General features: G+C 44.6%; 2 protein-coding genes across 12 annotated transcripts in view; one reads left to right on the forward strand and one right to left on the reverse strand.

The window, feature by feature from the left end:
* LOC116850399 (nephrin-like) overlaps positions 1-14945 on the forward strand; it is a 539959-nt gene that overhangs the window by 185510 nt on the left and 339504 nt on the right. Inside the window, exon 1 of one of the 10 annotated variants that reach the window (XM_032828644.1) lies at positions 2664-2790. The exons of 8 other annotated variants lie outside the window; for them this stretch is intronic. Coding sequence is in view for 1 of the 2 variants with exons in the window: in XM_032828636.1 (XP_032684527.1) it covers positions 2788-2794 (7 nt within the window). In the remaining variant the exon portion in view is untranslated. Of the gene's footprint in view, positions 1-2663; positions 2795-14945 lie in introns of those variants that run through there. One more of the 10 variants, XM_032828636.1, reaches the window with a different exon arrangement.
* Positions 1-14945, reverse strand: part of LOC116850400 (glucose dehydrogenase [FAD, quinone]-like) — a 174698-nt gene that overhangs the window by 45185 nt on the left and 114568 nt on the right. Inside the window, exon 1 of one of the 2 annotated variants that reach the window (XM_032828648.1) lies at positions 2266-2392. The exons of the other annotated variant lie outside the window; for it this stretch is intronic. The gene's annotated coding sequence lies outside the window, so the exon portion shown is untranslated. Of the gene's footprint in view, positions 1-2265; positions 2393-14945 lie in introns of those variants that run through there. 2 annotated transcript variants of the gene reach the window in all.

The following is a 14945-nucleotide window of genomic DNA, read 5'->3' on the forward strand; positions in this document are numbered from 1 at the left end:
GCAAAAAGGCAACACAATGTCATTTTGCTCCATGATAATGCCCCATCACATACAGCAAAACGGGTCAAGGAAACGATCGAGTCGTTCAGTTGGGAATTACTACCGCATGCGGCTTATTCTCCAGACTTGGCTCCGTCCGATTATCACCTGTTCGCATCGCTAGGACACGCTCTCGCTAACCAACGCTTCGATTCGTATGAAAATGTGGAAAAATGGCTAGATAACTGGTTCGCTTCAAAAGATGAAAAGTTTTTTTGGCACGGCATTCATAAACTGCCAGAGAGGTGGGAAAAATGTGTTCAAAACAGTGGAAATTATTTTGAATAAAGTATTATTTATCACTTTCGAACAACAGACGTCTTATTTGTATAAAAAAATTCCGGTTTCATACTTCTACACCTGGTATTAAGAAAGTTCTTATCCTTTCGGAGCGTTCGTTTGTTTCTACCCGACCTTCTCCCGGACGCGAGTACGAGTCTGAAACTTCCCCCCGGGGGATATGAGTAAATACTCTGAGAAACTTGCGAGAAGAGAGTGCGGGAATTACTATCCGGAACTGCAAAGAGAGTCGTCGTCGTCGTCGTCGTGGGCGAACACCGCGATAGTCAGAGCGAGCTGGCTAAAATACTCTCTCGAAGCTGCCCCGTGTACGTGTTCTCTTCCTCGAGAAGGTAGCGGCGAGCGCTGGGTACGCGATAAGCGCGACGTATAACGAAACGAGCCGCGCCTCTATTTATCGACTCGCGCTAATTAACACGTCCAACGTCAGCCGTGGTCAGCGGCGGGGAGCGTCTGATTATTAATACCGACACGTCTCATTGATTCGCGCGTGAGACGTAATTAATCGCGTGTCACGAATCAAACGTATGATCAATGGGGAGCGCGTGTGTGTGTATTTATGTGCGCTTTTCCACGCTTTGTTCAGAGAAAGGAAAACAGTGTTTGTTCAACGTAATCATTGATTAAATAAACATTAGTTGAGCTTTTAAACATGGAGACCAGAGCGGAGTACAAATCGTTCTGTACGCTGGTTGTAATTAATTCCTCTGTGATTGAGTATCGCGATATCCCTCGAGTACTGAAATTTTGGTACTATATTAATCTTGCAAATCCCGTCAAACTTGAAGATCTAATGGAGAACGTTTTACAAATATTATCTTTAAAAATAACGGTAAATTGTTTGTAACATGAAAGATCAACAATAATCTGTATTGTATTATATTTTGAAATGCAACATTGATCCTTCAAATTCTACGGAATTTACAGTGTTAATATGCTTGGAGAGAATATCATGGTTATTTTTCACATAAATTCTTTTCAGTTTTATTATATTTCTGGTAATGTGAGATTGATCTGTCTTATTAAAGTAAATTTTTTAATGGCAAAAAATTAATGGCATTCAATTTCATCTAAACTATTACTAAAGTAAAAACTTGATCAACTGGAATGTAGGTCTATTTTTTGCTTGCAAAATTCAATAATAATTTATACTAAAATTTCAACTCGAGCCCATATTATTAATAATATTAATAATATAATAATAAATACTTCTGCAATTATTAATATATCGTTGACTGATTTTTTTATTTAATCATCGTTTTCAATTATTTTTTTTTAATATAGATATTCAAATAAAATTGGAATTCGATGTTGAATTTATAGTAAAATGTTTCAAAGTACTTCAGTATTTTTTTAAAGCGTGTTATGCTGTGCAGCAATAATCGTTATTAAGCATACCTAGCAATTAATTCAACGTGTATTTTCGTACAAAACACGAGAGTTAACTCGTGACCTTTCAACAATGTTCGACTAGCAAAACCGGGTTTTCTTGGTCAACATTGTGTTTGACGTATGACGTATATCTAACCTGTCGAACAAGAACATGTCAGTAGTTTTTTTTTTTTGTAATAATTAAGTCAGTTTTTATACACATATATAATCGGCACGCAAAAAATGCTTCATTTAGTTTTTGAAAGTTGCCGTAAAGTTGCTTTAATTATGCCGTATGTCATACATACTTAATATATACTTAATTCCACGAATAATTCTGTAATTACGACCGCATTTCTAATCCCCAATTAATAAATTCGACAATCTATTACAACTTGAGTCACTGATAATAAATATGTCGCGACAACCACCGGTTGCCTACAAATAAATTTAGGTAGATAGATTTATTTAACTAGAGTAAGACTTCTTAAAGGAGGTAATGATGTATGATACGAAAATACGCCGAAGTAATTCCTAATATAATAACGTACTTACGTCAAGTCCCAGCGATTGCACGTCGCTATTCCGACACTTATTCTCACGCGAGACTCACTTTCGACAGACGAAGAATGTGTAAAACGCGGAGCGATATCTATCGATGTGTCAATGGCGACTGCACGGCATAAAAAGACTGAAAATGTCCGCGCGGCATGTCTCCGCTCTCTGGAGTAATTAACAGAAATGCCAAACGCGTAACTAGAAACGAGTATGGTTAGTCGAAAATACTAAGTCTTAGTAACTACTGATCCATCGAATAGATCGATCTATCGAATGGTGAAGCAGTGCGGACATGAGAGTGCAGGTGGCGTCTTTGTAAGAGAGCGGCGACGTCGTGCCGCGCGCGTGTTCGTACGAACTTTCGGCGCGGCCATCTTTCTTTTGCGACGAGCAGCCGCCAGGAACACATCGATCAACATCGCTCTGCGTTTTACGCGTCTTTCCTCCGTCAAAAGTTGCCCTCGCGCGCAACCAAGTATCAGGAATGTCCGTAATAGCGATGTACGATCGTCTGGACGTATGGTGAGTACGTAATTTGAGAACAATCTTCTCATTTTTCGACATGCAACCGGTGCTTGTCGCGACGTGTCGCACTGAGAGAAAAATGTATGATATTTGGAACTATAATAGCATAGTAAAAAGATTGTAGTTAGGAATATAATTTTTATAGTAAATGTTACCATAATATTTGTAATATTTACAATATAAGCATGGTATAACTGACCCGTGTAAAATTTTTACCAAGAATTATAATTATTTGAAATAAAAAATATAGTAAGATAGCAAATATTAAATGGTAAGAGAAATTAACTATTTTATATAGTCAATACAATTGGAATATTTGGCAAATATAGGTACATGTAACTATATTCCCAAAAAGCGCTTTACCATATATATAGAATAATAAGATATAAATCTATAAATCTGTGTTCATTCTACTATATCTTCATATTTAGATGAACTATAAATATATGTTTGAGGCCAAAACGAACTATAAAATATAGTGAGATTATAGTTATTCCAACTATTTTTTTCTCTCAGTGCGTGTCGGCATATCCTGCACTTGTTATCACCATCGATTCTCTCAGTAACAGAATTGGACGATTGTCCGATTTATCATTCGGGAATTAGAAATGCAGGATGATCAGAGGGCGAGAGGGAAAGAGATAAAGTAACGAGAGAGAGAGTTGAGTTATGCACGACGCCGAATCTCGAGTAGTAATGTCGGTCTGTGAGCTAGAGAGAGAGAGAGGGGAAGGAAGGGGCGCGTCGTTGTAGGTGCGCCATAACGTTCGTGGTGCGAATTGTCGACGTTGTGAGCAATTGCGCGGGCATCTTCGGTCTTCTTATGCCGAGTAGCTGCCACTAACACATCGCGATTGACATCGCTGTTTTACGCGTATTTTCTCCATCAAAAGTGAGTCTTACGCGTAAATAAGTATCGGAAGTGTCAGCAATAGCGATGTGCGATCGTATTGTGAGTTATTTGGGAATAATCTTCTCAGTTTTCGGTATATACTGTCCGCAGTTAGTATTATGCTTGGTTAGCGATAGAATCGGAAGATCGGTAGATTTATCAGTCGGGAATTAGAAATACGCTGAGATTAGAGAGAGATAGATAGATAGATAGATAACATAACACGCGTCAGAGGCACACGCGACACCGAATCTTGATAGATAGTGTCGGTCTACTAGCAAGAGGTGTACACTCAGTCTCGCCTTACTATCGATACCATCAGTAGATCGATAGATACTACAAATTTTCAGCTATTCGCCCGCGTTTTTACTCACGCGTTTCTCCCTCAGCCGCCACATTCAATCAACGGCCGACATTTCTTGACGCTTTCGCGCGGCGACACGAATTTCTCGTGCATTATATTCGCGCGCGCGCGTTCACGATGTGTGGGTTTAAGGTCAAGATCATTGCATCGCCCTTCTCGTGTCGATGGTGAAACATCCGCGAGCTGAGTGTGCATAAACGAGATTTGAACGTACGTTCGGCTGAATTCGAATGCGGACGAAAGACACACTGAATACATGATTCTAATTGCTGTTCATGTGCGAGGCACACATTCGTCACGTGTGTTTGACGCTCGCGGATACATGCAAATTCATTAATCCAAGACGAGCTAATCGAATTGAATTCACAAGTAGAGTATTAGAGTACTTGATAATTATATACATGGTTCCCGCGTAAAGGTTTAGCATTATACTTACGGGATAAAGACATTTGGCCGCTCAGCTTACGAGGGATCTCTCCCCGGCGATTCTCCTAAATGGAGCACATTACACCATAATCGTGCACGCCCGCACGACAGAGAGAGAGAGAGAGAGAGAGAGAGAGAGAGAGAGAGAGAGAAAGAGAGAGCGAGCGAACGAGCTCATTGCCTTCGCGAAACGCCGTCGCGAAATCGCGCTGGAAATCAATCGAGCGAGACGTTTTTCGATAATCGAAGTTCTACAATTCTTCCGGAACTACGGCTTAATAATAGCCATTCTCCTTGACACGAAAAGCGCTCTAATTCTGACCGCTGGTCGAAAGAATGCGCATGTCGTTTGACGAGCGTCATGATTAATGAATACGAACGAATGCGCATTCATTAATTATAATAATTATTATTCTTCTACACTACACGAACATGTGCTATATATATATTAATTATAATAATTACGATAATTAGGATGGGGTAAATGGACTTCCAAACAGTTTGTAAACAGATAATCGCAACCTGTTCGTTGCATTATCGAGCAGCGTAAGTCGCGAGATAAGAGAGGGGAAGGAAATGGAATGAGAGAGAGAGAAGTAATATGCATGCGTAATTCGAAAATCCGCATCCGGTTAATGAAATGAGTGTTCTAATCTTGATTACGAGTGACAATGGCGGCATTAATGTCGACAAGGTCGTTTGAGTATTTAACGGCGTGAGCAGCTGAATGTCGACGAACTGTCAAAGCTCAGACTCGGCAGCAGTTGCAAATGCTAATTGCGCCAGAGTGGATTTCCTGTTAGGAGCGTGATATCGATAACCACGCAAGAAAACCGCGGAGTAACGTAATCTCCCTCGTGACGACTCGCGATCGGCATTTCCGTTCCGCGCTTAACAGCTAACAGCCGTTACAGCCGGCTGATTAGTCCGCCGTAAATCGCGGAGACGCGTGCTTTCGCGCGCGTCAATTAGCGAGACGTGTTATTGCGCGTCGTCGTCCGCGTCTTCGACTGCATATTATCGCGCGATCGAAACTGTCGGTCTATTAACGTCGAGTATATCTCGCTCGCCGCTATTACACGTGCGAAAACGTGCCGGGGCCATCGCTCGCGTCGCATTTCGCGTGCACGCGAAACGATTATTAGCCGTGCCATTAGGCATACTTTTCTCGTCCTCGTCTCGGTTCCTTGCGCAATACGCCCGTTAATTAACTTATGCACAATTTCATGGTGCTTGAGAGAGCGTGGCCGGCTGTGCGAGACACCAGCCGGATTTTCTCTCGGCCTCCCCTTCGCTCTGCCTAACCTTTGTCTCTGGCCATGGTTGAGGGAGCGATCTCGCGGAACTCGGATTTTGCCATTTAACACGCCGACTGAGCGCGGGTGAAATAACGACCGTGACGCGCAAATCGGTATGATCGCGGTCACATCGCCGCGGTTAGCGCGATTGTCATCGGGGAGCCTTGCCACTTCTCGACAGACGTTTGACAGACGTTGCGTAAGTGAGCAAGCAAGCAAGCAAGTAAACGAGCAAGTAGCTTCGCATGGGCGCGCGCGCACGGAATTATCAGCGACGTCGCTCTTATCCGGCTCTTCCTGCCGAGCATCCTTCGTTAGACATTCCGATGCGCGACAAGGCGCGTGTAATTACCACCTCCGGACGCGACGAATCGAATGAATCATCGCGAGGAAGGAAGAGGAACTTACCGATCGCGCCCTCGAGATCGCGCCACCGCGCACGGGATTATTTATCACGAGTCATTTCCGCGACAACGAAATGTTGCCACACGTGTAACGAGCGGTATGAATACATGAATATATGAACCCGTCGCTTGTCCTTCGCGATTCCGCCTCCGCCAAATTCCCCGTCTTCGACAGAGGGTCACCCTTCCTTCTTTCCTTCCTTCCTTCCTTTCTTCCTTCCTTCCTTCCTTCCTTCCTTCCTTCCTTCCTTACTTTCTTTCTTCTTTTTCTTCTTCTTCTACTCTCTCTCCTGCCCTTCTCGCTCTCTTCCCGTCTTTCACGGTTACAGGTCGTATCACGCCCGGCTCGTATTTTCCGGGACAGTCGTTCGCCGTGCAGCTGCACGTTACGAGCGTTAAGGCGAGCCCGTCGTTATGCGGGACAGCCTGTACAAATAGTCCCCCGGCCTTTTCTCTCTCTCTTCTTTTTTTATACATCCCGCTTCTGCGCTTCTTTTTTTTTTACTAAGGACAGGAGAAGGAGGAGGAACGCATAACTCAACGCGCGTGTGATGCGCCGCTAATATCCATCGGTTTTATACGCGTCACTCTCCTTTAGTGCCCGCTCAGGAGAAACGACAGTGTGTATAAAAAAAATCGTATAAAAAAAGATCGTACGGGCCTGTCGTCGTCTGATATACCGGCGCGGTCGTTAAATCCGCGAGCCGTTTATTGGTTAATGCACGCACGTACGCACGCAGGATGATAGCGCGGCAGAGCGCGTAGAAAATGATTCTCCGGTATTCTACTTGCTCCTCCGACGACTGCGTTCCTATATTCTCTAAATATCTTCTGACGCGTTAACGAGATTAAAACGAGAGAAAGTGTCGCCGCGCGCGACGTTGACGAGCAACCGCGCGGTTTCCGTGCGGGATGACGCGTCGGAAAGTGCAAGGTGGTAGGCCTAATGAAAAAGAGAATTACGAGATTTTGCGCGTACGAATAGTAGTAGTGGTAGTAGCAGCGCGAGATGAAAACACAGACGGTAAATTCCCTTGTGGGGTTTCGTCGTCGGTTGCGGGGACGGTCGGTCGCTCGGTTGGTCGGTCTGGAGAATGGGAGCCGGGCGGCGAGCAGGCGGGTGCTTGGACAGGAAAAAAGGAAGGAATGAAAGGCGCCTATCCTATCGCTGAATACGGCAAATCCCATCTTACGTCAGGAAGAAATAGCGACGCTATGAGCGCGGCCGTAGCGCGACGCGGAAATACACGGCGTCAAAGGCTCACGGAAGGGCTAAGGGTAGCCGTGTGGCTGCGCTGGAAAGCAACACCGTCGACCTACCTACATACCTAGCTACCTATCTACCTACCTACCCGCCATACAACGCTCTCTCTCTCTCACCCTCTCACGGCCCTTTTTCAGCTCGCGCACGTCGTCGCGGCGGCTTCTCCTTGAATTCACCGTCGGGAGATTACAGTCGACGCTGAAAGCGCAAAGCACGAAGTAAGCCAATAAAAAGAGAAGAGAATTTTCCAAGATCGCGGCCCGTCCCGCTCACCCGCTTCTTTTGTCCGCCGTGACTGTCGCTCGACGGCTACCTGGCGAAGAATGCCGCGGAAGCGATGTCGATACCGGGCGTTTCCGCGTCTGCCGCGGCGCGACACTGCGAAAATTTGATCTCTTATCTCGAGGTGGCATCGGCCCAACTTCACCGAGCTCGGGGTGATTCTCGGGTGCAATTGAGGGATAATAATGGGGGTCTTGCTTAAGAAACGCGTCGCTAAGAATTGTTTATAATACACGGAGAGAATTTTTATGGTAACAGTTACTATGAAAGTTAGTAATGGTCCCACTTGGCCGCTTTAAATGACAGAAAACGCACAAAATGTCACTTGTTCTATTCTAAAGAAGGTCTCTCAGCAAAACCAGGAAGCTAAATCAACTAAAAGAGATTGATATCAGTTTCAAAATAAAATAGAATTAAATAGAATATTCAAGTGTTAAATAGAATATTAGGTCGAAGGTAGAATCGAGGTTTCGGATATTCTTTTATTTCATATATATCTACTATACTTTCAATTTTAGAAAATATACTACTCAATATTAGAAAATATACTATTCAATTTTAGAAAATGTACCATTAAAAAATTTTATTCCCCAACAAAATTTACTCTGCTCTTCATATTGAGAGAAAAAATATTTATGCGATGAGTACTATATATAATAACATATTTACTTTTACTAATATAACAGATTTTTCAACCAAGAAAATATACATTTTCTGAAAAGCTTAACTTTCCAGTTAAACAGTTGCTTATTCTATTTAAATAAAAAAAACATTTAAATTCAAGTAAATATATTATTAGAGTGTCCACCGAATAAATGTCTTTTATTTTTTTTTCTCAGTAATGAAACATACCTTACTGACAGTCTATTGTCCTACATTGCTGGAAGCATAATAAAATCGCGAGAAAAAATTATACATGAGAAAAAAGAAAACTCGTATATTCTCTCCGTGTAGATACACAGGGGTTGTGAAGCGCCTCTATAGACTTCATCGGGGCTTCATTTTGGCCGCAAGAGCCGCGCGCGAATTTTCTCGATTACCCTCTAATAATTAATTGAGCGGTCCTCCGTCTCTTCGAGGAGGAGGGGGGGGGGGAGACAGAGGATCGTTTAAACCTCAGTTAACTCCGACTAATGCCGACGGGAACGTCCCCGTCCGTGCAGGCGCGTTAATTTATTCGATGTAGCCGAGCGAGTGAAAGGCGTCTGCGGCGCAAGCGAGCGGCTATTAAAATCGATACGCGCCGTGATGGTCGGACGTTATGTACTCGCAATTTGTAGGAGGTTCGGCTTACATCTCCGTCATTGAGCCGTCGCGCGGGCGCCGCACGTGCATACGTCCCACGTATGCGAACACATACACGCGCAAACGCGCAAGATTGCGACGGTATCGGCAAATCGGAAGTTTGATCTTCCAATTCGCACACGCTGCGGCTCGCGCTCCTCGTCCTTGTCGTGACCGTCGTCGGCGTCGTCGAGCTATCTCCCTCGAGCCGGGCTCCTTCGCTCATTCCGCGGTAGCCCGGGAGCTTTGCTTAAGCTAAGCTTAAATAAGCAAACTGTCGCGTAGGTAGGTAGGTAGGTAGGTGGCTTCGACCAACGTTTCCCCGCCCTCTTCATCAACTCCGTCCGAGCTCGGCGGAACTTTTTGGCGGGTAGTCCGCGCTAACTGCCGAGTTAACTCCGCTCGCAAGGAATATCGCCGTAAATCGTCAGCGAAGAAGCCGCGGATTTCCTAATAATGCCCTGACTGACTTGCGCCCTCGCTCCCGTTAAAACCGAAGATAAATAAGTTCCGGGACTGGCCGGGGAACTTGGAAACTGCCAGCCAGCTCTCTCTTTCTTTCTGTCTCTCTCTCTTTCTTTCTGTCTTTTTCTCTCGACTTGGAAAAATTTCCGGTTGACTCGCCGATGGAAAAGTCGCGGCCTTTTTGCATTTGAAAAACTCCGTTCCCAAGTCGTTTGATGGTCTGTCTGAAATATAATTCGATATCATACGATGCGTCTTACGACCGCGATTTGAATTCCCCCTGACGAGGTGTAGTCGATTCTTCCTGACTTAACTTTCAGATCACGTTACATCATTATTGTGCGTCATTCGCGAATTTTGCACGTTATCACGGGCGAAGATAATGCGGTTACGTTAATCATTAAGTCGATACGTTCCCGACTCTCTTTACGCCCTAAAGTTTATATTAAGATAAATTTATATACTGTGTGTATATATATATATATATGTATATATAAAGTGGCAGCGATTAACGCTTCTCCGCTGTCTTCATTAGCCCGATTCGCAATTAAGAACTCCGGGAGGAAAGTCGGAGCCAAGTATTGGATTATATTAGCGCACGCCGCGGTGAGATAGCGGATAAAAGGGACGTTTTAAGTTGCGATATGGTATCTACGCTAAAAGTACGGAAAGTATGTTAAAATCAGAATGTAATATTCCCTCCGTTTACTTTCTCTCTTCCTCTCTCTCTCTCTCTCTCTCTCGCTCTCGCTTTCTCTTTCCCCTCTACCTTCTATCGCGGCAACTGCACGATGTCTAGCGGTTGCGATATCGAAGTTAATAATGTTTTTATTAAACCCTTCGCGCTGAAAAGTTCCGCCGGGATCGCGTCCATCGCGAGCGCAGCCACGCACACTGCGGCCTACCCATTGCGATCACCTACCCCACCTCGAAATATTTCGCTCATTTAACGCCGGCCCGTTAATTGATGCCCGCGCGAAATCGGCGTTCCGCGGAATTCTCCGTTACCGCCGTCGCTGCCGCCGTTATTGTCGTCCCACCGGAAAACCGAGAGGGAACCGCGGAGAATAATCACGTGCACGCCGATGGAATCGCGGACGAGCGACGATCCAATAATGCCGCGATGCCCCGGGGGAACGTAGAAAAGCTCTCGGACGACATCCTCCGACCGTGCCGTCGCGATTCCACCCTCGCGAGAAGCGTCCGCCCGGACTTTGCGGTGGGATTCTGGGGATGCGGTCGCACCTCGGCTCTCTTAAGTGTTCTCCCTTGTAGACCGTAGGGTTCGCGAGTAACGTGCATCTCGCGCACTCGTGATGCATGCATGTATCGTAACGTATGCGTGTAACGTTCGCGAGAATGAATTCTCACCGTTTGATGGATGGCTCAGCCGAAGGGATCCCTTTCCGCGCCGAAAGACGAAAAATCGCCGGTGCACTGAGAGAAAAGTGATCGGTATTTTGTGACTGTTAATTGCACAGCGAAGTTACAGTTACACTGGGGAGAGTTTCGTGGCAAAAATTGCGATAGAATTTTCTAACCGAGGAACAGATCGACCGTGATTTATTATCTCTTCATCTCATACGCGTACAATTTATATTTCAGGAACTGAAATGGCTATTGAAAAATTTGCTATGTCCCTTAGCAAGATAAACCTTACGGGTAGTCTATTCTTACGCTATAGAATCATAAAAGATTGTAACATTTTCTCCGCGCGAAAACCCACTTTTGTCGGATTATTGATCTGACTCGATTACACAGTTTGTGCAACAAATTTTCTTTACTTTAAGACAGTTTTACACATGGTTTTTGTGTAACAAATGCTACTATAGTATTACTGGGATGACTATATCATATTTATATTGTTACTAACATTATTTTATTGGAATAGTTGCTAACAAAAATGACTACAATTTCGTTGCAAAATTTTTTCTATTAATTTAATTATTATTAAATAATTAATTATTATTATATTAATTATTATTATTATAATAATTAATTATTATTATATTATTTTAATTCTAGCGAATTTTTTCTATGTGGCTCTGTAGTCCCGATTATTTTCTTGTTTGCAAAGAGCATCTTTTCTAACAATTATAACAATTTTCTTATATTCATTAGAGGACTCAGACAACAGTCGAAACGTTCCCGCGACTTCTCTCTTACGTCTGATCTCAGCTCCGTCACTCAACTTATCTCCCCCCTTCCTTACTCTGATCGTTAAATAACAAATCTGCAAGCGTGGATTTTTCCTCGGCTTCACTTCGTGCATCAAATTAATCTTCGCAGAATGCCGGCGACGACGAGAGATTCCGCGAAACAATCTCTCGCGCGTTTATTAAAGGAACGCGTCGGAATCCGCGGATCGTTACGAAAGAAACGCAAGACCGATTCGTATTTACGTAACGGCTTCCTTCCTACAACCGGCCGGTCGTCGTCGAATACGAGAGACGATATGATCACGCAGCGTGTGTAAGTAATGGGCCGCATTACTGAACATTCTCTCTCTCTCTCTCCCTCCACTAAAGCTCTCCGTGCCGGCCGGGATTATAAACGCCCCAAGTATTGCATGTGTTGTACATGAATGATGCACGCGGCATGCACGCCACTCACTCGAGCTATGTCCGCGGTCAGGGGTGATCTGAAATATTTAACGGCCGTACGTGATTATTTTGCGGGCGGATTTCGTCGCGACGCTTCCGACGACGGCGTAAATCGCTTTGCACAGCGCGTTAAATCTGTTTTATATACGTCACGTCGCATCCTTCGTCCTCGGCCTCATCCTCTTTCGCCACCTGCGTCTTTCGATCCGGACGGACATTTCTTCCTGCTCTCTTCACCCCCTCCGATCGTGACCGCGCCACACGAACAATGCGCGTACAATTTTTATGATCGATAACGTGTTATGGATTCCTCCGCGAATATTCGCCGCCGCCCCACCGTCGCCGTTATCCGTCAAGTTCAACGTCCGCGCGAATATCACGGCGAATGAGTCACCCTTCTCTGCTTCGCGAACACTCGCCGGCGAATCACGCGAATTTTAACCAGGTTCGATTATTTATTAGAAATGATATGTCGGGTGGATAAAGGGGATTAAAGAGAGAGAGAGAGAGAGAGAGAGAGAGAGAGAGAGAGAGGGAGTGGAGAAAACAAGAAAGATAAAGAAGGTAGATAAAGCCTTCTCCGTCTCCCCTTCTGATATATCTCTTACATATTTTAATGCTTTTTACGATGCAATGTGAATAATGCGCGAACCATTTCATTTATTCACAGGGCATAAGTACGCGCGATGTGGCGTTTGTTAAAGTAATTTATCAAATATTGAAATAATCGTTCAGAGAGCGAAATGAATGGTATTTACGCGACGGAAATCCGGGCTACAAAACTCGCCGAGTTTTTAACTCGACAGATCTTTTTTTTTAAGAGAAACACTATAAATAGATATTCACTCCGGCATTACACCGAGAGTAATCACCGTAATGGTATCGAGTTTACGTATCCTTTTACGTTAAAACACTACGTTTGTACGAATTTTGATTAAACGCGCGTGAATATCGGCGACGCCGTGCCGATAAAAAAAGAAAAATAATCTGAAAATGAGCAATTAAATAAATCGACGCGCGCAAATATTTCACGACGAGCTGAGATATTGTGCGACAGTGAATGACAGATGCGCAATTGTTTCTCGGAGAAAATTCGAGTTCGTCCGAAGAGACGCGCGCATCACATCTCTTGGATCGAGTAGCGCATTATCGGCGGAGCTCCGCAACGCGCGCGATATTTTTTCGACGCGACTCTCGTGTCGGAAATAACATCCCGTCCGGACACAACATGCATGTAATAAAGCCCGTGTTTATTTAGTAAATCAGTCCATCCTCTGCCGTTGAAAGACCGCGAAGCACGTATCCGAGGCGGAGAGCGGGCCGGCTCGAAGGAGGCGCGGGAAAGGCGGGTGGTAAACGCGTGACGTGGCAACCAACGGCGGTGCAATTTTAACAATCGAAAACAGTGTTTCTCCATTAACGGAGGAACATATCCTCCAGCGATTCCGGCGCGAAAAATCAAGAGGAACGTACGCGCGCTCGCGAGTTCACTCCGTTCGTTCGTTCGTTCGTTCGTTCGGCACAGCTCCGGGGCTAAGCGGAGGCAACATCGTGGGAACTTCCCCGAAATAATATTGTCTTTGCGGTCCTTGCCGAGCTTAGTGACTTCGATGCCGGGTTTAAGAACCGAGCACACATACGAAGAACCTCGCGCGCTCCCGCTGTTTTCAGCCGTAATATTTGGACTACTTCGAGGCCACCTTGACGACGACGTAGCACGAGTTCGGCAGCGCGGATTGCCTTGTTCTTAGGAGACCAATAAAAATATCGACTGCACACACTACACACGACGTGCGCGCCGCGTTACGAGCGTGCGAGTGTTGGCTCTTCGATATGCTGTTCTCGCGATATCGAAATGCCTGTAAACTGGATGACGTTTATGTTACGTGTTGTCTACATGGAAAAAAATAGTTGTATCAACAAAAAAAGTAAAATATGACAGCTTTTCTCGTGGCTTCAAGAATTAATTCCTGGTTGCGCTGATTCTACCGATTTGTTGCCTCAAAAATATATTTTTCAGGTTACAAATCGCAATGCTAATGAATGATGCGTAGGTCAACGTAATCAAGAATTGGTTACTGAAGAAATAAAAGCTATACTATATTTTACTATTTTCTGGTTGACATAACTTTTTTTCCATGCATACACAGAATGATTTAGTTGAATCAAATAAACACTTCTTTGGAATAGTTCAAACGAATTTTTTTATTGATCGAACAAAATTTAGTTTGACAACAAAAATATTTATTTGCGGCTTAATTTCAAGGAAATATTTTTGTTGTGTCAATTAAATAATTTGTTTGAACTATTCCAAAGAGACATTTATTTGATTCAATAAATTATTCTCTCTATATATGGATAACCTTGTCACACTATATCATGTTTACGTAAATTGCAAGAAAGCCATAGCAGCGCGCGTAAGGCACTAACAAAAATGATCTACTTTTTCTCTCCTGCTTGCATTACGCAAGCACCGAGAGTTCGCGATTACGACGAGAGGAAGCTCGCCTCGAGCGCGTGTCGCTTCGTCCTTCGATCGCGTTCCTTCCCTTCGCCCGACACGGCTATTTGCGCAACGATCGCCGTGTACAGTCGCGTGATCCGGTGGCGAGTCGTAAGCACATGCTCCGCGAATAATCGATGCCGTCATTAACCGATCGCAACCGCAATGATCGAACGGAAGTTGCGCCGGCCACGGCCGCCGTCGGTTCGATTAGCGGGCGATTAAAGCTAATCGCGAAACTCAAAGCGGGTCTGGGCTCCGCTCGTTGCGACTTAAAACTCCCCTTTAATGACGGAAGAAGAGAAATTACGCGCTTCACATTCCGCTGATGTGGGTTAACGAGCGCACGGCCGCGAGCAGCTGGGGG

The sequence above is a fragment of the Odontomachus brunneus genome, unplaced genomic scaffold (genome assembly GCF_010583005.1).
Source record: "Odontomachus brunneus isolate Ranch 3 - 2012 unplaced genomic scaffold, Obru_v1 Obru_scaffold_144, whole genome shotgun sequence".
NCBI lineage: Eukaryota > Metazoa > Arthropoda > Insecta > Hymenoptera > Formicidae > Odontomachus > Odontomachus brunneus.